General features: G+C 43.6%; 2 protein-coding genes across 2 annotated transcripts in view; both read left to right on the top strand.

Moving 5' to 3' along the window:
- RHEX (regulator of hemoglobinization and erythroid cell expansion) overlaps nucleotides 1-23,609 on the top strand; it is a 113,886-nt gene that overhangs the window by 48,288 nt on the left and 41,989 nt on the right. The gene's annotated exons all lie outside the window — the stretch shown is intronic.
- LOC126939411 (uncharacterized) lies at nucleotides 594-22,381 on the top strand. The gene is made up of 6 exons (XM_050764762.1): nucleotides 594-662; nucleotides 17,699-17,958; nucleotides 20,563-20,611; nucleotides 20,890-20,996; nucleotides 21,503-21,555; nucleotides 21,820-22,381. Exons 2-6 carry the CDS (start codon nucleotides 17,877-17,879, stop codon nucleotides 21,976-21,978), a joined length of 450 nt encoding a protein of 149 aa, XP_050620719.1. The 5' UTR covers nucleotides 594-662; nucleotides 17,699-17,876; the 3' UTR covers nucleotides 21,979-22,381.

Genomic DNA, 23,609 nt, shown 5'->3' with positions numbered 1-23,609 from the left:
CTACTGAAAGCACCAGGAAGGTACCTCTGTTCCACCTGTGCCACCTTGCTTGAAATCCTACCATTATCATTCCCTGGAGTGAGGCATCATTCTCTTAGCACAGTGCCCAATAGTTAGTAAGCACTCAATACATTTGAGTTCTTCTTTTTTAAAATTATTATTCAGTCTTTAAAAAACGCAAATATCCCTGGGAAAGATGGCCCACAAAGTATTAACTCCTTAGTACGAATTTGTGTCTCAGCAGAAATAGCTGAGGAAGAACCTGGTTTTTCCTTAAACTGGTTGTTTCCCCCCCAGCAGCACACGGCTTCATTTTTGCATTATCTGAGATTAGTCTACAGGGGTGGAGTTGCAGAAAGGGGGAAAGGGCTTTCCAGAAAATGCTAGGGAATCTAAAGCAAACTTCAATATCTGGTTTTGCTGAGGCTCATGCCTGCACAGCATGAAGGTTGCTCTGCAAGCCACGTCAGCCACTGGCTTTTCATTTTGGGGTTGTTTGAGTCTCCCTGTGAGCTGAGCCAGGCAGTGGAGGAAATGAAGAGGCTCTCAAGGGAGGGGCAGGGGAAAGAGACAGTGGCAGGGTGGGTGCAGCTGGCAGTGAGAGACTCTGCCTCTTCAACACGGATGGCTCCTCCCGCTGCCGCTGCTGCTCCAGGAGACAGGTAAACATTCTGTGCAGGGTTGAGACTTCTCTTTCAGTTTCTTTCCTACTTGTCTGGAATTTGGGCTCACACAATATAAAGTGGACATTCTGTAGCCTAAAGGGACTAGAAAGCAAGGCATCCCCCTCTTCCCTTGAGCTGTTTCCTAGGGTGCTATAGTCCCAAACCCCCAAATCAATTACATCATCTGACAACTGCTTGTGTGGACAATGGGAAAGAATATTGTGCTTGGGGTATGTCTAAGGCTTATAAGAAAAGCCTTGAGCTGCAGGTTGAGTATCTTATAATAAGCAGTGTGGGAACCTGCAGCCAAATGTATATTGTTGGGTGAATGTTCTCCATCTGTTCTAGATCCCTAACTAGATACTGAGTCCCTTGAGGGTAAACCCATGCTCTAATCTAGACTTTTTGGTCCCCCAACACCCAGCACAGTGGATGGATGTGGAGATTTGCCTACACTTCTACACCTGTGCTGTCCAAAATGGTGAGAACTTGAGGCGTACTCCAAGTGTAAAATATACCCTGATTCTGAAGACTCAGTAGGAAAAAAGAACAAAAAACACTAATAATTTTTAAATGAGAACAAGTTCATATAATAGCATTTTGATATATTGGGTTAAATAAAATGTACTATTAAGATTACTGTTACATGCTTGTTTTTACTTCTTAAGTGCGGCTACTAAAACATTTTAAATTACACATGTGGCTTATGTTATGTTTCTATTGAACATCTCTGGTTTATATTGTGCTGGCCTCCCCTCTCCCATCCTTTCTTGCTCCCTTTAACCTCTAATCAGACTAGAGAGGTCCTTCTCGCTGGGCGTCTAAAGCCCTCAGAATCTTTTATTGGTCAGAGCAGGATCTCCTGGGTATTTTACATTTGTCCAATCACTGATATATCTTAGCAAATGTGTTGGTCATGTCATTTAAACCTTCCCTATAATAGCACCCTTTGTTCTAAGGTAAAGAAATTCAGGCCAAGTGCAGTAGCTCATGCTTGTAATCCCAGCACTTTGGGAGGTTGAGGCAGGTAGATCACCTGAGGTCAGGAGTTCGAGACCAGCCTGGTCAACATGGTGAAACCCCATCTCTACTAAAAATACAAAACTTAGCCAAGTGTGGGGGTGCATGCCTATAGTCCCAGATACTCAAGAGGCTGGAGAATCGCTGGAACCCGGGAGATGGAGGTTGCAGTGAGCCAAATCAAGCCACTGCACTCCATCCTGGGACTGAGTGAGACTTCATCTCAAAAAAAGAAAGAAAGAGAGAAAGAAATTCAAGCAGCCGCAATTAGGAGAGGGATTGACTTTAATTGAGCATCTTTACAAATGTTATCTTCTTTAAATTTATTTTCATTTGGTTAGGTAGGCATTGTTTTCTCTGCTTTTTTCAGCTAAAGAGACTGAGACTCAAGAGCTCTGATAATCTGTCCCAACCGAAATCATCCACATAGTAAGAGATGCAGGGTCAGGGCTCGAACCCTGGTGCACCTGACTCAAAGAGCAAGTTTTCCCCCCACCATTAGCACGTGGCTTCATAGTTTGCATAACTTGAGATGAATCTACAGGGGTCTCCCCCTTCAACCTGCCTATGGAAGGGGCTCATTAAGGACACCCTGTATGATTTATTCTTTATCACGGATTTCTAGATTGTGCAAGGAACAAGTCCATCCAGGTCTTGGAGCACCTGAGTACATTCTAGTGCTGGCATCGTCCCTAATTTACTAAGTGCCTAGGACAAGTAGCTTCTCGTCTCTATAAAACAAAGAGAACCTTTACAGTTTGTGATCCTAAGCCTGTTAGGTGGGGAAAGTGGAAATTGAATTAGGCTGCCTTTGTCATTTTTTGTTTGCTTTAGGGACAAGTTCTCACTGTTGCCCAGGCTGGAGTGCAGTGCTATTTATAGGCATGATCATAGCTCACTGCAGCCTCCAACTTCTGGGTTCAAGCAAGCTTCCTGCCTCATCCTCTCAAGTAGCTGGGACTACAGGTGTTCACCACCTCATTTGGCTGGCCTTGTAGCTTAATTTAATGGGTTACACCTGGAATTAGAGGATTTTTTTTTTCTAAATAAGAATTGAAAAAAAAAAAATCTGAGAGCCTATTATTTCTTCATGTCAAAATTTCTGTTGAGTGTCCTGAACATTAAATTCCAGACAAATGAGTCTATGTCATGTGGGTGGGCAGAAAACCTCAAGTTCATTTGCAAGGATTAGAGGGCTTTTGAAGGTTGCCCACTCAGCAGGCAGTTTCCAGAGCGGCTTCACGCTGGTGCATGTCTTGGAAGTTGTGATCTGGTATCATTGCTCTAATAGCTAGAAATCCTCATTATCTGTTTAGTGGATCGGAGAGGAGAGCCAGATCCTTTCATAAGTCTGCTTATTAATCCTCCCTGAAAAGCCGTGTTATTAGAGCAGCATCAAAGCTGGGACGCCCTTAGGAGCTCCCTCGTTAAGACTCTGACAGCTTCTTCCTTTTTCAAAACTGGATGTAAAGCGTGAATGGAGTCCAGCCTGAGGCTCTTCCCAGCTGTGCTGACTAGTCCAAAGGCAGTTAAGCCCCCATATCCACTCCCGCCCCCAACCACCGCAACTCAGGCTTTACCCAAATTTCTTTATTCAATGCCTGCTGATTGCTGTTAAGAAGGCCTGTGAAGATTAATTTTCCAAATGAGTTGCCATTTCTGGTTCCAAATCTTTGGAGGGTAAATTTAAGTGTCCCACAGTAGTCAGATCTTGCAAATGGATTTTGGGCTGACTAGTGATTTTTATCTGTTCAGCTAGGCTGAGCCATACATTAATTCACTTCAAGTCTTTGAGCCTTGATGTTTAAAAAAAAAAAAAAAAACATGGGTGAGGGAATACATCCTTTATCTACTTTCCCTTTGAAATTTGGTTCTGGGGTTTGAAGGTGGCATTGGGGAAAAGGGACAGAAAGAATTGTTTGTTAGGCCGTGAGAACCTATTTCTTAGGCGTGTCTAGTACCAATAAGGGCCTGCCTGTTGTTCCATGTATCCCCCTAACATAGTGTAGCTGTAAATAAAAGGAGGAAAAACATTTCATATAAACAAGGGTCCGATTGAGTTACTTCTGGAAAACAGACAAACTCTCCCAAATCTTTCTTCTTTTTTGTGTGTGTGGCGGAGGGGGAGATGGAGTCTCACTCTGTTGCCCAGGCTGGAGTACAGTGGCATGATCTTGGCTCACTGCAACTTCTGCCTCCCAGGTTCAAGCGATTCTTCTGCCTCAGCCTCCTGGGTAGCTGGGATTACAGGCTCCTGCCACCATAGCCAGCTAATTTTTGTATTTTTAGTAGAGATGGGGTTTCGCCATATTGGCCAGGCTGGTCTTGAACTCCTGACCTCAAGATCCACCTGCCTCGGCCTCCCAAAGTGCTGGGATTACAGGTGTGAGCCACCGCCCCCGACCCCTCCAAGATCTTTCAACATGTCAACAATGGAGATTGTCAAGGCATATATGTTACCTTTAAATACAATTTTTTTCCTGTAAAAATCCATAAGAAAAGACCAATGGAGGGTAACCTACTCTTGAGACGCTTTAATGGGAAGAATAAGCTAAAGATGTTTTTCTATAACTGCTAAAGCTTGTTATTTATTCCTTCCCCAATCCCCAAATCCATGACCTTTGAAAACAGGAGGCGTGTCTGAAAAAACAAGCAAAAATGACCTTAATCCTGACAAGGTTGTAAGTACATATTATCAACCTAGGGAACAGTGTGGCATTTTTAGAAACTGCTGAGGGAAATTTGCGTAAACTTGTAATTAGGCTGAGAGCCTTTCAAAGCAGGGAGTACATAGTAGGCACTCAATCAATGCGGAATAAACAGGAACTGGTGAGGAGCCAACTCTTTGCTGACTTGCCATTCTTGCTGGGCCCTGTCGCCTGCTCCTGAAGTGGCTGCAAGGATTCTGCCTCCACTGAAGCACACACGTGCCCATTCTATGGGGGGAAAGCCAAAGGGCCCTTCCTTTGGCTTTGGCCGTGTGGCTGCAGGGCTTGAAATCCTAAGAGATCTGTGGCAGTGCAGTCCAGGGTGTGCTGGGTCTGCAGTGAAGATGAGGAAGGGGATAGAGAAGGAGGATGGAGAGACGATAGTTCCCCGGAGGGCACACACTTTCACTGCCCCTAAAGGCACTGCAAGCCCTGGGTGGGAGGCTTCTGGGGGAAACGGCTGGATGGTGGACACCCCTCTTCCCTCTGGGTGGTCCAGGAAGTTCTTCCTGAAAGTGGCACCAAAACCAAAACAAAACAAAACCAAAAAAAAACAGGCTGGAATGTCTGTCGAGTGATGAAGTGATGGAAAGTAGCTCAGAGAAGGGAATGAGGGGCAAGAGGATCTGCTTTCACTTGCTCTCTTTCTTTTACAGCTCTCCCTTTTACTTTACAGTATACACGTGCTTAACATCTACTCTGCACAAGGCTTTGATTTTCAAAATGAGCTACATATAAAGTGACTCCAACATGACTCAGGCGCTGAGTCTTGGGGACACAGATTAAGGGGACATTTACTGAGATGGGTTTTAAAATAGAATAGTATTCTATTTTAAAACCCATCTCAGTAAAACTAGAGATAGTCTAACCCTTGCTCATCATATATCAAAATAGATCCATTGCAGGAAAACAAAAAAAAACAAAAACAACAACCTATATTAAAAGTAGCAGGCATTACTAGAAAGAGATCGGAGTGGCAAGATAAATTATGAGCTCTGTTAGGTGCAAGAAGAGATGCTCTGTAAATAGAAAGAAGAAGAAGAGGAAGAAGAGGAGGAGGAGGAGGAGGAGGAGGAGGAGGAGGAGGAGGAGGAGGAGGAAGAGGAGAAAATCTCTAAGGGTTGTAAAAAAAAGTTTAACTGTCAGGAGAATTTTTTTGCCTCCAGGTGCTGCGTTCACAGGCAACTTCCATCATTCCCAGGCTGCCTTTGGCAATTCCTTTCACCTCTCAACACTTCTTTGAAAAAGTATCTTTACTTTTCAAAACTTGTTTCCTCAGTACCGGAGAGCTTAGCCTTTTCAAATCAGTCTTCCCCTTCTCCATCTCCTAACTCCCAATCTCTCCTTTCTTCCTGGACCACTTCCTCTCTTTGGTTTTCAGCCTCTGGGAGGCAGACACCCCCAGGGGAGGCCAGTTCTCTCTGCATCCTGCTCGTTTTAAATTTTTTTCTCTCCTCTCCTCTCATCCTTCTCTCTGTTAGCAAAATATATAGTCCCTGTAGAAAAATTAGAAAACAGGTCAGGTGTGGTGGCTCACACCTGTAATCCCAACACTTTGGGAGGTAGGAGGATTGTTTGAGCCAAGGAGTTTGAGGCCAGCTTGGGCAACATAGGAAGCCCTCATCTCTATTTTTTTTTTTTTTTGAGACAGAGTCTTGCCCTGTTGCCCAGGCTGGAGTGCAGTGGCACGATCTGGGCTCACTGAAACCTCCATCTCCCGGGTTCAAGCAATTCTCTGCCTCAGCCTCCTGAGTAGCTGGGATTACAGGTATGCACCACCATACCCAGCTAATTTTTGTATTTTTAGTAGAGATGGGGTTTCACCGTGTTGGCCAGTCTGGTCTCAAACTCCTGACCTCGTGATCCGCCCGCCTAAGCCTCCCAAAGTGCTGGGATTACAGGCATGAGCCACTGCGCCCGGCTCTATTTTTATAATGAAATTAAAATTTTTTAAAAATGGGAAATGCAGAGGTATAATAATAAAGAATATGAAAGTCACCAGAAATCTCAGCACCAAGAGATAATTACTACTCTCATTTTTGGTATTTACTTTTCCATGATATGGACATGGGAAGATGGCCGTAATATATTAAGCAGGGAAAGAGTTAACAAGATTACACTTGCAAGCACACATGCACACAGCATGTTGATTTCCACGGAGTGTATTTGACATTCTGTTGGCTTATCTGCCTTTTGTTGACCCAATAGTATGGTGTGAACATCTTTTCTTGTCGAGAAGTTTGTTTTCCCAGTTACTTTAATGGCTAAATTGTATTCCCTCTCATGGATGTCCTACAATTTCCACAACCATCCCCCACTACTGGGTATCAAGGTTGTTTCTCAATTGCTGCTAGTGTAAATGACACAGTAGTCCCCTACTTTACCCCTGGATCTTTGTACACATTTTCTTGATGATGTCATTGGGATTAATTCCTCTAAGTGGAGTTGCTGAGTCTAAGGAGTATGGACATTTTTATTGCTTTTTTTTTTTTTTTTTTTTGAAATGGAGTTTTGCTCTATTGCCCAGGCTGGAGTACAATGGCATGATCTTGGCTCACTGCAACCTCTGCCTCCTGGGTTCAAGCAATTTTCCTGCCTCAGCCTCCAGAGTCGCTGGGATTACAGGCACCTACCACCACACCCGGCACATTTTTATATTTTTAGTAGAGATGAGGTTTCACCATGTTGGCCAGGCTGGTCTTAAACTCCTGTCCTTGGGTGATTCACCAGCCTCGGCCTCCCAAAGTGCTAGGATTACAGGCATGTGCCACAGGGGCTGGCTTTCATTGCTTTTTGATACCCACCACCAAATTGCCCTTCAGAGAGATGATTACAAGTTGCCTTCTTGCTAGAAAGTGTCTGTCTGCAGAAGACTTCACTGGGCTGAGAGCATTTTAATTATTTTTAAAAATTAGTTTCAAATTGTTTTAACTTAATTTATTTAGTTTTTAGAGTTGGAACTTCTTTAAAGACATAGATATCTTTGGCCATCTTCACGTGTCTTTCTCCCAATAGGAACATTACAGAACATCAGTTAGGTGCAGAGACTGGGCAGTGCACCCGTGTGCAAGGACAGGAGACACACATCCTCCCTGAAGGAGTGACAGTCTAGGGAGGAAGGCAGACTGCAGGCGAGGTAACAGCAGCTCTGTGTGAGGAATGCTACGATTGCAGGCGCTGTGTGGGAGCCCCCTGAACCAAAGCCCTCCCGTGAGGGAGGGGGATGCAGGGGTGGGGCGGAGTGTGCACAGGCAAGAACAAGCCTGGGGCATTGAGAAACTGCAAGAAGCCCAGGCTGGCTGCAGCATAAAGTGTAAGAGAGCTTGGCTGGGAGGTGGGCAGGACTCAGATCATGCCAGGCCTTTCATGCCTGAGTAGGCAACCATTGTCAGTCAGGTTCATGCACAGTAATCCCACGCACTAGGTAACATGCATGTGGAAGAGAACAGATGCTTTGCTGGCTGTCCTCTTGCCCCAGTCACTTTTTAACAAATCACTAAAAGGTCCTGGGTTACTATTGACCCCTACAGCACTTGTGTGGGATAAGGAAGGGATGCCCCTAACGAAACAAACACAAGTTGGTTCTATATTAATTACATACATAAAATTATTAAATCCAAGATAATAGAAAATTAGTGTTTTTAGTCACAATACCCAGGATTTGAAAGTCTCTGGGATGTAACAATTCGCCATAAGCTAGTTTTAGTCATAAAATAATTTTCATGGGCACAACATTTTCTGTGGCAATTTTAATACCTACTTGTTCCAGGTTTTTTTTTTTTTTTTTTTTTTTTTTTTTTTTTTTTTTTGAGACGGAGTCTCCTTCTGTCACCCAGGCTGGAGTGCAGTGGTGCAATCTCGGCTCACTGCAACCTCCGTCTCTTGGGTTCAAGTGATTCTCCTGCTTCAGCCTCCTGAGTAGCTGGGATTACAGGCATGCACCACCATGCCCCACTGATTTTTGTATTTTTAGTAGAGATGGGCTTTTACCATGTTGGCCAGGCTGGTCTCGAACTCCTGACCTCAGGTGATCCACACCCCCCCTCGGCCTCCCAAAGTGCTGGAATTATAGGCATGAGCCACCATGCCCGGCTCAGTATCTTATTTTCTATAAAAATGGTCACTAGAATTGATAGTCTTTCTTGTGACATTCTGGATAAGTAGCTTTTTATAATTGTTTTAAAAGTATCTATATTTTCCACTCCTTGCTGATACCACCAAAGTTAATGTATCCTAAGAGCTATGACGGTTTTAGGAAAATGTGTCTGTCTGGAATATTATTACTGAAAATATATTGAGGCACTTCATGGGAGGCAATTAGATTTTATTAATCTACTTATTTATTTATTTATTTTTTGAGGTGCATTTGTTGTCTTGCTCTGCCACCCAGGCTTGAACGCAGTGGCACGATCATGGCTCACTGCAGTCTCAACCTCCTGGGCTCAAGCAATCCTCTGCTCTCAGCCTCCCAAGTAGCTGAGACTACAGGCATGTACCAACATGCTGGCTAATTTTTGTATAGATACAGAGTTTCACCATGTTGCCTAAGCTGGTTTTGAACTCCTAAGCTCAAGCAATCCTCCTGCCTCCCAAAGTGTTGTGATTACAGGTGTGAGCCACTACACCCAGCCACGTCAACTAGATTTTAGAAAGTGACTTCAGGATTTTAGTTCCTCTTTCACCAATGCTTCATCAGTATCACTCTTCCTCCTATGTTTCTCAATTTCAGTTGTGTACTTTTAATGGTTGCAGAAGCTCATATTTATCATAATTTTTCAATTTATGCATGTCATCTAGAATACTGAAAAGACCTTGAGATATTCTTTATTATAAACTTCTCTTTTAAGGAGATATTATTGCTTCCAATATAGAAAAAAATTAATTTTGCTATTGACCTTCAGAATGTAGAGGATTACAGACGTGAGCCACCTCACCAGGACAGGACTTTTTAATATTGGCTTTAAAGAATAGGCAACACTATTGGCTTTAAAGAATAGGCAACCTGGCAGGGTGTGGTGGCTCACGCCTGTAATCCTAGCACTTTGGGAGGCTGAGGTGGGTGGATTACCTGAGGTCAGGAGTTCGAGACCAGCCTGCCCAACATGGTGAACCCCCCCATCTCTACTAAAAATACAGAAGATTAGCGGGGTGCAGTGGTGCGTGCCTATAATCCCAGCTACTTGGGAGACTGAGGCAGGAGAATCACTTGAACCTGGGAGGCGGAGGTTGCAGTGAGCCGAGATGAGGCCACTGCACTACAGCCTGGGCAACAGAGCAAGACTTCATCTCAAAAAAAAAAAAAAAAAAAAAAAAAAAAAAAAGAATAGGCAGCCTTAGAATCTTTTGGGGACTTATGCTGAAATCCATTAAGTTTGTCGTAAATTTTTTTCATCTTTGTTGTATCCCTGCTCCCTCAAATCATCATAGCCTATGTTCAGTGTTTTTGTTGGTGACGTTCGACCAAAAACCTAAAGAATCCTTCTCCAGTTGTATCATTTACTGTAAGAATAAAATTAATGTTTATCTATATATATATTTGCATTTTGAAAATTTACAAATCTAAAAATAATTGTCAACTGTTCCACATGGCTTACATCAGGAAATGTACCTCAAATTATTTAACTGTGTGATATTTACCATTTCTTATAAGATTCACAATGATTTCAGTCAACAAATCTGCTATATTTTAATCATTTGGTTTTGCTTTTCACCTGCTAAATAATGTGTAAATGTTATTTGGTGTTTATACAAACATATCGTATATAATATTTGTACAATAATATACAAGTATATGTTTATATAAACAAATATATATTGTATATATACAAATATATTGCATATTTGAAATATATATTTGTATACTGCTCCAAGTTCTACTAAGCTTCTATGCTTTTTGTAAATGAAGAAAATTCCTGTTATTATGCTGCTTATACATTTTTGTAGATGATCCTCTGAATGCTAGATATTGTCTTGCCAAAACAGAATTGAGTTTATTATGTGTTCAGTGTAATATTTTCCTCATCATATAGAATCTGTTTTGCAGCATTAATAATTATATATTTCTAATCAGCTTTGAAATTTGAATACTTAGCATTCCTATTGATGTTTGTTTCAGATTCTTCACGTTTACTAAGAAAATGTGCTAAGTGCTGTAGAATCTTTGCCATTTTCCAGATGATTTTTTGTTCTCAGAGAGGTGGCAAAATACAGAGTCCTTTGAAGTATAGTAAAATAATCAGAATCTAGTCATTATCATTTCTCCTAACCATTTGGAAAAAAAATTGTGTCCATTGTATTTCCAAAAACTTCCAACTTGTATTATCTTTTGTAAAGATAACAAATTTCTTACTTGAGTTGAACAATTTTCAGCAAGAGTACATCTTTGTTTCCTATTCAAACTACTTGGCCATGTGTTTTAATTCTTTGCACTTTTAAAGTTACTTTTTTTTTAGATTCATTGATTATGGTTGACAATGGAACTAAAAGGTAAATTCACATCTCACATTTCTGTGACACATTCACTGAAACAAACAGCCCTAAACTCTCTATTTTCTTTTGGTATTCCACCCTTTTCTCCCGAAATTTATTCAATAATCCAACTAGTTTTACTTTACTTTTTATCTAGACAGCTTTTCATCTTCTGGTTTTAGTTTGATTTTTTTTTTCTTATCAGTATCCTGGGAGAAATAATATTATATTAGCTTATTAAATATTAAAGAAATATTATTAAGGCTAGGCATGATGACTCACGCCTGTAATCCCAGCACTTTGGGAGGCTGAGGTGGGTGGATCACGAGGTCAAGAGTTCAAGACCAGCCTGACCAACATGGTGAAACCCCGTCTCTACTAAAAATATAAAAATTAGCTGGGCGTGGTGGCGCGTGCCTGTAATTCCAGCTACTCAGGAGGCTGAGGCAGGAGAATCGCTTGAACCCGGGAGGCAGAGGCTGCAGTGAGCTGAGACCATGCCACTATACTCCAGCCTGGGCATCAGAGTGAGAAACTCTATCTTAAAAAAATTATATATGTATATATATATAAAATTAAAACATAATAGCGTAGTTTATCCTAGAACTTAAAACTTTAATATATATATATAATGAACCGTGAAACTTTACCAGCAGTTAACTTTTCTCCTGAAGAAATTTTCTTTAACACTCCATAAACAATAGTTATGATACAATTAGCAATTCATGATATGATAGTCTCTAATTTATGAATATAAAATAATTATTTTATGAATAGATAATGGCCTTGATCATTAATTACCACAAAAGTGAGTTGTGTCATAATAAAAATCTGTAGATCTAAACTAGGAATTCAGAGCTACCATTCAGGCAGACAACATGAACTGTAATGCAAAACTTCAAATTTAGCCAACACACAAATGCTAACACAGGAGTTTTTAAAAAATTAGATAAAAATCGAAACAAGAGTTGGAAAACAACTCCTTGTTTGGAAGCACTAGTTATTGTGGCACTCGTTACTTAAGCCAGTAAGGTCTTTGTCAAACACTCTCTGTTTCAGCTTATGAAGTAAATGTCAACCCTGTTAGAAAGCCTATTTCCACCTGAAAGAAAGTTGTCATAAAAAAGGATTTTTGTTAGAGAAGACATTTTATTGTTATTTGCCAGAAAATTATTGTAATAAGAATATGTCATCTACCTTTAGAGTTAGCAGTTACATAAAAAAAGTGAAAAAAATTCAACATAATGATGTCTGTGATGTGGATAATTTCTTTCTTTCTTTTCTTCTCTCTCTCTCTCTCTCTCTCTTTCGAGTTTCACTCTTGTTGCCCAGGCTGGAGTCCAATGGTGCGGTCTTGACTCACTGCAACCTTCACCTCCTGGGTGCAAGCGATTCTCCTGCCTCAGCCTCCCGAGTAGCTAGGATTACAGGCATGCACCACCATGCGTAGCTAATTTTTTGTATTTTTAGTAGAGACAGGGTTTCTCCATTTTGGTCAGGCTGGTCTTGAATTCCCGACCTCAGGTGATCTGCCGGCCTCTGGCCTCTCAAAGTCCTGGGATTACAGGTTGGATAGTTTCTTTAGATGTCATGCCCTTGAGCAATAAACAACCTGAACAACTGTCCTTAGCTCCAAAATTTACATAGTCATTACAGCTAATAAAGATAATATAGAAACAATCTATGTAGTAAATGGAGGCATAGTTTAAGGGATTGTGAGACCTTTGTTGTTTGCTAACCGTGACCTTGAGCAATTCACTTATCACTCAGTTACCTCAGCTACAAATGGGGTTATGTATGCTTCATCCTTCAAACTGCTGACCGGAGGTCACACAAGATATCCCCAGTTCTGAACAGTCAATGAAATCATAAGATGTGCATAAGGTTTCCATTTTGCACTTGTTAAAAATGTGCTTGCAGCCGGGCATAGTGGCTTATGCCTGTAATCCCAGCGCTTTGAGAGGCCAAGGCCGGTGGATCACTTGAGGTCAGGAATTTGAGACAAACCTGGCCAACATGGTGAAACTCCATCTCAACTAAAAATACAAAAATTAGCTGGACATTGTGGTGGGTGCCTGTAATCCCAGCTACTCGAGAGGCTGAGGCAGGAGAATCGCTTGAACCTGAGAGGCGGAGGTTGCAGCGAGCCGAGATCACGCCACTGCACTCCAGCCTGGGTGACAGAGGGAGACTCTTGTCTAAATAAACAAATAAGTAAGTAAAATGTGCCTGCTTAATTTTTTTTTATTTTGTTTTTAAATTGAATGAAGGATATGCGCAGAGCCAGTAAAGGATGGTGATATGGGATCAGTTCCTGTTAAGTCACCAGTGGACAGTTCTGGTTTCACGTGTTCACTGGTGCTTTTTTGTAGGAGCCCGAGAGGCTGACAGTTTAATTTTCTTAGGATGCCAAATGTTAAGGCACTTGTTTGACATTTGCAAATAAGCTGCTGTGCAAAATGAAAACCTGATGGTGATCTTTAAAGCAACCCCAACCAATGAATGTCTCTGCAACAAACCTCAAGAGGACACAGGGTTTCTATTTTGAGAAATGAAATTCTGCAAAAACAACCAAAAAAAACCATTTAAAGTCATAGAAATGGTGAGAGTATTGACTTCAGAGGAAGCCAGGAGGAAGTTTGCTCAAACATCCCCCTCCCGTCTGCTCCTGATGGCTCCATTTGATTAAGCCAGCACATTTGTGGCCAGCCTGAAAATGAGCAAAGGGAATGTGTCCAAGTTCTCATTCATTCACTGAGCATTTATTGAGGCCTGCTGTGTTCCAGGCACTGGCCTAGAAGCTGGGGAGATAAGTGAAATTAGACATGATTTCAGTCCACTGGGCTCTTGAAGTCTAGTTCATGAACTGTCTTTCTTGCCCTCTGTCTTCCTAGGTTCTGTTCCTCCCTCCTTCTGCATCCTAGGTGACAGCCTTCCTTTCACCCTTAGGTGTGCAATTCTCCCGCTTAGCAATGATTTCAGATGTTCATTGAAGGAAAAATGGCTGCGTTCCAGCTGCCATGCCTTCACTCCAAGCACCCTCCCACCTGGTGTATCCACAGTCTCAGCACTGCCTATAGGAATCCTTCCTACACATCCGTGACCACAACAAAAGCCACCTCCTCCATGTAGTCTTCCCTTGTCACTCAAGTTAGAAACAACCTGCTCCTCCTTTCTGATCCAATAGCCCTGTTTTCGTACATCTTTTTAGCTTTGATTATACACCTACCTTTTGTTACAGCTGCTGTGGTTGCCGCGGATATTTTCCTCGCTAAATAGGGGTGGGGTTGAGCGTGGGGCAGCACTCCCTAAATCCAGGGCCCATGTCTCATTCTTCTCTATCCTTGAAACCCGTCTCACACTGCTAAGGACATACCACATGCTAAAGAAAAGTTTGAATTGGATTTTTTTTTCTTTTATTTTAGATGCCCAGAATTAGATTGGTCAATCCCCGTAGTGGCATTCTTACATCGTGGGTCCACGAACTGTTCTTATGTTCTATTTATTTCATATTTTTGAGTCTTCTTTGTTCTCCATTTCCCATCCACTCCACCCATCCCACCCCACTCCTGTTATAGACACACTCTCTTGTTTTATTGAAGTGTGACCTTCGAATCTATCTTCCATAATGTTATTTGCACACTTGTGTAAGCTTGAGTGATACTTGCCATTGTTGGGATTGAATTTGCCTTCGGCTAAGGGAATGAAACACCTCCACTGGAATTTCAGGCACCAGCGCCTGCAAGGAAGTGTTTTGAGGCAGCGACTCTTGGAATCAAGGCAGGAGGTAGTCAGCAGCTTAGTCCAAGGGCGGCGGACTTATCCTGCTTCCGCTTCCGCTTCTTCTCCAGGCTCCCCCAACCTCAGAGCCTCCTTGTTACCTCATGCCCGGACGCTGCCCGTCTAGTAGAGCCTTTCTACACAGCCGCTGCACTGCCAGCCAGGAGGCTCCAGGGGGAATTCTTATGCCCAAGCGATTGCTGTCCTCTTGACACATCGCTATTTGAGAACAACCATTTCTGTACCTCCTGAATCTTTTGGCTTGCACCCCTGGATGTAGCATAGCACACTCTTGGCAAATAAGGCAATACGCTCCTCTCTTGCCCTATGATGAAGAAATGCCATGTGTCCTTAGATCAGCAATTCTCAAACTCTTTGGCCTCCAGACCCATGTACACTCTCAAAAATTACTAAGGAACCCAAAACGCTATTGTTTATGTAGTTTATGTCTATTTATATTGACCGTATCAGAAATTAAAACTAAGAAAACTTAAAAATATTTATCTAATCCCCTTAGAAAATAGTACTAAAGCCACTACATCTTAAACATAACACTTTTTGTAAAATATAACTGTATTTCCCAAAGCACGAATAATTTAGTGAAAAGAGCAGCACTGTTTTATGCATGTGCAAATCTCATTATTCATACCTAGCTCAATAACAGACAGCTGAGTTCTCAGGTCTGCCTTTGCACTCAGTCTCGTGCCATAGCACATGTCACATAGACTTTGGGAAACTCCACTGTATGCTTGAGAGAAACTGAGAGTGAAAAAGGCAACTAGTATCTTAGTATTATTAAGAGAGTGGTTTTGACCTCATGAACCCTCTGAAAAGATCTCTGGAACCCCCAGGGTTCTACACTTTGAGAACTGCTGCCTAGATCATCGGTTTCTTGATGACAAGGCCATTTTCTGTTCATCCTTACAGACTGGGTTATTTATTTATTTATTTATTTATTTATTTATTTTAACTTAAAGACCAATGTAATAGGACAGACTGGGTTTTAAACAGACTATGTAGTTGGCACTCAGTAAACCTTGCTTGAATTGTTTGGAAATGTCTGTGTCATGAGGGTTTATTGCTCTATCATCAGCATCCAGGGACGTTCTATACCCACTCTAGTGATGCTGCTGTTGCTGAAGGCTTTTGGATTCTCCTTGGAGGCTGGCTTTTAGAGAAATCGGTAGTTCCATTGAATATCCTCCGTGATGCCATATCTTTGTTCTCTGAGAAGCACTTTGATTTTTGGGAACAGCCAGAGTGATGAAATCTGGTTTCTAATACGAGTAGTCAAATTGGGTAACACTGTATTTTGGATTTGTAAAAGGGAATACTGTCCTCCTAAAACTGGGACGGCAGATCTACTTTAATGGCCATTTCTCTAATTTTACACATATATTTATACCTATGCAAATGATGTTTGTCACAGTTTAATAATTACATCATCATTTCAAGAGTAAAAAGTGGAAACAATCTAAATTTACTACTAGGTGACCAGTTAGATAAACTGTGAGCAACCATAGAACAGAACACTCTGAAGCGGAAGAAAGGAATGAGAAAAATTCTGTATGTATTAATAATAAATTAACTCCTAGATATATTAAGTGAAAAAGCAAAAGGCAAAACAAAGTATGTGGTATACTATCATCTGTAAAGAAGACGCCTGTATAGTGAGTGTGTGTCTGTGTCTATGTGTTTGCTCATGTATGCATAAGGTGCACAATAAACTGGGCATGTGGTTTCCTCCAGGGAGGAGAACTAGATGGCTGGGGTCAAGAGCAGGTGAGCAGCTTTTCCAGGACTGTCCTTTTGTACCTTTTGAATTCTAAAACCATCGGAATGTGACCTAATGAAACATAAACTTTAAAAGTCCCAAACTGAAAAGATGATGATGTCCTCCCCTTACAAAATTAAAAATAAAAACAATTTTAACACTTAGAAAACCTATTCTCTAAAAGAATTCTGTGTATTTCCTGGGCAATTACACAATTGTTAGAATAAATGTACAATGTACCAGGTGACATGTGGAAGGGGACAACAGAAGGGGGCAATGACAGGCACTTGTGAAAATATTCGCCTTTTTCTTAATCATGTCTTGTTCCTCTTCTCATCCTTGCTTCATTTCACAAATAGGGGAACTGAGTCCAGGTAGGTGAAGTGACTCATCAGTGCCACCTGGGCTCTTGGTTCTAATGCTTGCTTTGTTAGAGAGGAGATTTCCAGACTGCTCCTGCAGCTCTCTCTGCTAGGATGTGGTAGGAGTGAGGGGAGGAGAGGGTGGCAGATCCTCTTTCATTTGGCCTTAAACGTACCTCCCTCTTTGCCTCTCACCCTGAGCAGGTCTGGCGTCTCAGGCCAGTGAACACCTGTGGTGGTGGCTGTGGGACAGCTTCTTCCCCTGCTCTTTCTCTTCCTTCTTCCCCTTGGCCACCCACACCCAGGCAGGTGTCCTCGCCAACCCCAGGACACTGCTCTTGATGTTTCAAAGGCACGTGTCCTCCTTTTCTGAAATTGACATTACCCAGTTCAATATCACCTACTTTACCAGAGTACTTTGGGCTCTTTCAAATCAATTTCTGCTTCAAAGGATAAAGAGTTGTCATCAGCTAAGAGGTTCAAAAGTCTTTGGTGTAGGCTCTCCAAAATTCTGGCAGAGGTCAGGTGACCCTGGCTTTTATAAAGGAGTCTGGCATTCATTCATTCATTCATTCATTCATTCATTGAAGAAATATGTATTGGACCTATTCATTGCATGAGGCACTTTCTAGGCACTGGGGATGAAATGTTGGCCAAAACAGATAAGGTCTCTGTTCTTATGAAGCTCACATTCACGTGATGAGAGGCTGACAGTAATCAAGCAAACAAATAAATGATCAAGGTAACTTCAGATACTAATAGATAAGAGGGCGATGTGACAGATAGGGGCTGGGGAGCCACCTTTGGACTTGTGCTGAATTCTATCTGAAGATACCTTCACTAAGAGAGAGGTGCTGTCTCCATGGCTTTTGAGCGCCTCCCCTCCAGTGGTGAGATTTTAACAATCTCCCCATCTGACAGGTTCTTATGCAGAAATGAAAGACATGGAGGGGAAGAGGGGGGCCAGCTCCCTGAGTCCTGTGTCCACCAGCTGCTGCTAAATACCTCTCAGAAACTCTGCTTCTAGCTAAGGGGACCTACTTCTCTCGGGAATCTCAATACTTGGAACAAGAACCTCGTGGATGGACGCTTTGGCAAAATGAATTGGACCAACCATAGGTTCCAGGACTGGAGAGCCAGCAATGCCTCCCTGGACAATCCCACTCAATTACTCTGCTCAGGTAAGACCAACTGAAAACCAGACCAATACAAATGGTTGCTATTCCTGTTTTTTGTTTGTTTGTTTGTTTTTGTGATAGGGTCTTGCTCTGTCATCCAGGTTGGAGTACAATGGTGTGATCATGGCTCACTACAGCCTCGACTTCCCTAGCTTAAGTAATTCTCCTATCTCAGCCTCTCAAGAAGCTGGGACTACAGGCATGCAGCAGCACACCCAGCTAATTTTTGAATTTTTTTTTTTTTTTTTTTTTTTTTAAGTAGAGGCAAGGTCTAGTCTAATATTGCCCAGGCTGGTCTCAAACTCCTGAGCTCAGGCGGTCCTCCTGCCTCGACTTCCCAAAGTGCTGGGATTACAAGCGTGAGCCACTGCGCCTGGCTTGTTGTTACTGTTAAATAATAGTCTGATCACTGAGTTCTTAAACAACTCCATGAGGTAGATATTCATATTCTGTCCATTTCACAGATGAGGCTCAGAAAGGTTAAGTGTCTGTCCTAAGATCACAGTTAGGAAGTGTCTGAGACCTAGGTCACTGAACTTTAAATCTCAGGCACTTTCATGACATCCTCCTTTGTTCTTCTCGCCCCTACCCACCTCCTCTGCCTGCCCAGGATAGGTACTTGCCTTTCTAGCCCTGGATAGACACCCTCATGCTGTGTCCCCCTTGCTGTAAACAGGTGTGCTCCACTCCCACCAGCCTCCCCCAGCTGGTGACCCAAGTTCCCCTCTCATTGCTCAGGGCTTATGTGTGTCATCTGCCCCACCCCACTCCCCCATACATCATGCCCTGTGACTTGGTGCCTCGTCTTGTGTGATTCATGGCTGGTGCCCTGGGCACTGGGAAGATCTGGTTTCCAAGACCCCTTCCTACCCTCCATCCAGTAGCTGTCAAAGGGAAACTTGGTGAGGTCAGCTATGTCACTCAGAAGGGAGACAGGGAAAAAGGCAGAAAGGAAGGGAGCTGTTAGGATACCCAACAGTATTCCATCTGGCCTTGGTGCCCCCAAAGACTGTGAAACTTGGTATTTGTGTTCCCAGATGCAATTTATCCAAGGTGGCTAATAAATTGCCCTAGTGATCCAATGAGCTCCCCCCACCCCACCTTGGCTGCAGTCTCTGCATTGTGCAGCCAGCTCCTCAAGACATGTGGTCTGAGAGGTGCTATCTGCTGTTGTTGTAACCAAGCGAGTTATAGAGAAACGCCACACTCTGAGATGAATTCAGGAGTCCTTTATTAGTTGGCGACCAAGAGATGGCTAGTGCTCAAAATTTTCTTGGCTCTGAAGAAGGGGCTAGACTTTCTTTTGTACTTTGATTTAGAAAGGGGAGGCTCGTTAAAACAATCTTAGAGAAGTAAGCAAAAAGTTAAAAGGATAAATGGTTACAGGAAAGCAAACAGTTCCAGGTGCAGGTGCAGGGGTTTTAAATCAATCACAAGGTGATAGACGCTGGGCTTTGGGTGCTATCAACCGGACACAAACGCAGGGGCTCTGGGTGCTATTAAGTGGGTGAATTCCTGGGAACTGCGGATATAGCTTGCCACAGTATCTTATCAGTTAATTTCATTTTGGATGTGCTGGGAGTCAGCTTGCACAAGTTAAGTCCTTGAGGAAGGAGGGTGGGTAAGGGGCTGCAAATGAAGGAGCCAAGATGGAGTCTGTCTGGCTATCCTAGCTAAGGGAGAGTCAATTCAGGTTAAAACAAGGTAGGGTATCACACTATAAGGGCTGAATCATGCAACTTCACTTTATGGGGAATAAACAGGAAGGAGCCTGAATGCAGGTAAAGAGAGCTTTGGGTTTGGAGTCAAAATGCGGACTCCAGTCCTGGCTGCAGTATTTGCCTCAGGCAAGTGCCTTCCCCTGAGATTCCTCACCTATGCAATGGGAGAGTTTAAGATTCCTTCTAGCTCTGAGAATCTACAGATGGAATGTGGCTGGAGAGGGGATGGGCTTTGTGTCTCCATCCCTGGAGGCAGGAGAAATTCTTTCCCGGTGTGAATAATTCTCCCCTTCCCCACCAGAGCATGGACACGCTCTCACGCCTGCCACATTTTCCTAGTCGTAGCTCTACTGGCCTTGCCTATGTCCTGATCCTGTCAACCCTTTCACGTGCCCCTCCCAAAATGCTGGGATTACAGGCGTGAGCCACTGCTCCTCCCCCAGGTACCTAGCACTGCACCATCCTGGTTATCTCTTTTTCTGGACCTCCTATCGTATCTGCTAACCCTTGGTAAGAATGGTAGATCTCTGGAGTGAACCAATCACATGGAGGCAGCAGAACGTACTGTGTATGAACACACGATTTAAAGTCAGAGACATGGAGGTTTACGTCCGAACTCTGCCACTTATCAGTCTTATAACTCTGAGCAAGTGTGATCCCCGAGAGCTGTTTTTCTTTACTGTATAATAGGAATAATGATTGTTCCTATCTCAAGTCTATTTATGAAGACTAAACAAGATAATGAATGTGCCCAGTATATATTAAGTTCACAATGAACAGTAGCTAATATTACCATTTAGGATTCTGTAGAGCTCATTTGCATGGGTGTGCAAGAATTACCTTCATATCTCCTTCATATTACTTTCCTCTCCTTTCCCTTACGCAGAGAACATCACCACCCTGAAGCCAGAGACTAACCCTGAAGGACTCAGCAGGTGGGTGAGAGAAGAGCTGGACCCATGAAGGAGGAAGGTGGGCTCCTGGAGAAGGGATCTGTGGGGATTGGTGTGAGTGGGGCTACGGCTATGGAGGCTAGAGCTGAAGAGAGGGGCTAAAATGGAGGCAGGAGATGGTTGGCCACTAAGGAGGTGGAAGCCTGGAAGTGGGAGAGCTCCTACAGGGGCGAGGAGGCCCCAGGGCACTTTTGTGGAGGGTCACCAAAGCCAGCCAGAGCAGCTGGATGATCCTCATGTCTCTTGGTTCCTTCCTTCAGTCTAAGCACAGCAGCCACAGCCCTTTCTGGCTCCATTGCTGTGGTGGCCCTCATCTTGCTCCTGGTGGGTCTCTTGTCCATGACCCTGAAGAAATGGAGGCATGAGAGTGAGTTGAACAAGCTGGCCCTGGAACTGGGAATGAAGAGAGGAGAAACTGGGGGCAGAGACGGGTGTCTTTCCTACGGGCAGCCTTGTCGGAGTAGGGGGCAGGTAGTGGGAGGGTAATATGAAGGAGATATGAAGAGGAGACCTCCTCTGTAGAGTTGTTGGGGACTCTGCACAGCAATAAGACTTACTCATCACGCAAGTTCTTCATGCTGAAAGCGATATATAGTATAAGCCATCTGCATATACGCTTATGGTCTACATGCCTCAGCTAAAAGAAATATTGATGCCAAATAATCTCTTCTAAATCATAAACAAAATTATAAATTATAAAGTGTACTCATTTCTCCTGTGTCTTCCTGGGAATTTAACTTAGTCTCAGAGGCCCAATAGGCTGAGTGAGGTGGATTTTGCATTTTGAAGTTAAGCCCTAAATCCAGCAAACAACTGAGTAAAGATGGTTATTAACCCAACACAGACTGACTCTGAGTTTATCCATTTTTCTAGGACTATTTAAGAAACAACTGAGGCATCAGGCCAACTTTCCCCACAAGTCCTCGGTAAGGAGCTAGTCCAGTCGCACGTAGAGGGGGGCTCCTGGCCTCCTTGCTGCTTCCTACCTACCTAGACCCCACAGAGAGGGTGGTGGGATGAGGCAGGGGGCAGATCTGGAGGAAATGTTTCTGAAAACAGATCTAGGGCTTGTGCAGCAAGAACTCAGCATTCTACTTGCTGTCCTGTAGGGACAGCCTAGTGCCTGGTTTTGTCTTTGGGAGTCCCTGGCACCCAGCGGTCTGCCTCTAACCAGGGTTCTGTCTCTAAAGGATCTTTCCCACCATGCCGATGCCATATATTCCAACGTGATCAACCTGGCCCCCCAGAAGGAGGATGACTTTGCTGTCTATGCCAACATGCCCCCTTTTCATCACCCCAGGAGGACATCGCCAGACCAAGTGGAATATGCCTCCGTTGAATTCCACTGATGGGAAGCCAACGATATGCTCAGAGTGGGGGTCAGACCTGGCCCAGCTGGATCGTGGCATACCCTTTGCTTTAGATTTATGTGTGTGTTAAAAAAAATACATAGGCCGGGAGCAGTGGCTCACACTTGTATCCCTGGAGGCTAAGGCAGGCAGATCATGAGGTCAAGATATCGAGACCATCCTGGCCAACATGGTGAAACCCCATCTCTACTAAAGATACAAAAATTAGCCAGACGTGGTGGCACATGCCTGTAATCCCAGCTACTTGGGAGGCTGAGGCAGGAGAATCACTTGAACCCAGGGGGCGGAAGTTGCAGTGAGCCAAGATCACACCACTGCACTCCAGCCTGGCAACAGAGTAAGACTCCATCTCTAAAAAAAATACATAAATAAAATAAAACAAAAAACAAAAAACAAACAAAAAAAATAAAAACATATTCTGAGGGAGGTGGATGGCTGGACATTTCTTTTAATTTATTAGACTCAAAGTACAGTTCTAATAGGAAGGAGTGACATACAAGAGACACAGGACATGCTCATCCAGACCACCCCCAGCCCCAGAGGCACGGGGTGAGACAGACTGGCCAATAAGGGAACCCTCTGAGCTCCTGCCCCTCCTGGGGCAAAAGGGCTGAGGAGGGGGATTCAGACCATTTCAGGCCCAGCTGCTTTTGTCTCTCCAGTCTCGCCCTATCAGGAGTTAACACCCCGTGGGAGTCAACTTAGGAGTCATGCTCATGTCTGTGATCAAGTGCGTGGCTGACTGCCTGCTGTGTCTGCACAGTACAATTGCTGGACAATATGCCAGGTGTAGGGGAGGAGGCACAGCGGGGCTGCAGGTGCCTGGGAAGTGCTTCTTACTGAGGAATTGGTGAGCTCCCAGGAAGCATGGGGGCCGCCTGAGAAAGAGGGCAGGGAAGGAGTGCCAAGCGGGAAGTGGGCTGTGTGTCATCGCTGGCCAGAGACAGCTCCCGTGGGAACTGTGGTAGACGACTGGAACTTTACAATTGATTCACTCCTTCTTTTCATCATTCACAAATACTCATTAAGCACTTCCATGATCTAGGTCCTGGGAATATAGCAGTGAACCCAACAGACAAAGCCTTGTCCTCACAGAGCTTACCTTCTAGAATGAACAAAGAAACACACAAACACACAAAATGTCAGATGGTGGGATGTGCTATGGGGAAATAAAGCAAGCATTCTCTACCCTACACTTCCTTGTAAGAGGTGAGAGTGGGTTGCTAGTTTGTATCAGGTGTTCAGGGAAGGTCTCACTGACATCTGACCTAAAAAAAAGGTAAGAATGTGACACCTGATGATAAATAGGGAAAGAGTATTTCAGACAGGAGGAAAGGCAGTGCAAAGGCCCGGAGTTAGACGGGTACCTGGCATGGTCAAAGAAAAGCGAGGAGGTGAATGTGTCTGGAGTGGAGCTGGGGGATCGCAGGGGTCAGAGCAACGATGTGGAGGGAGTCAGGGTTCTTCACTATTAGGAGGGGGCTTGGAAAATGGAAAGTTTCCAGCATGGCTTGTGTTTTGAAAAGATTTTTCTGTATTGAGCCAGACTGTAGGGGCGAGAGCGGAAGTAGAGAAGGTAGTAATGCAGGAATGCCCAGTGGTTAAACCCT

Source organism: Macaca thibetana, chromosome 1, assembly GCF_024542745.1.
Source record: "Macaca thibetana thibetana isolate TM-01 chromosome 1, ASM2454274v1, whole genome shotgun sequence".
NCBI lineage: Eukaryota > Metazoa > Chordata > Mammalia > Primates > Cercopithecidae > Macaca > Macaca thibetana.
Note: the sequence above shows the minus strand (reverse complement) of the source record. Positions and strands in the feature narration are given on the sequence as shown.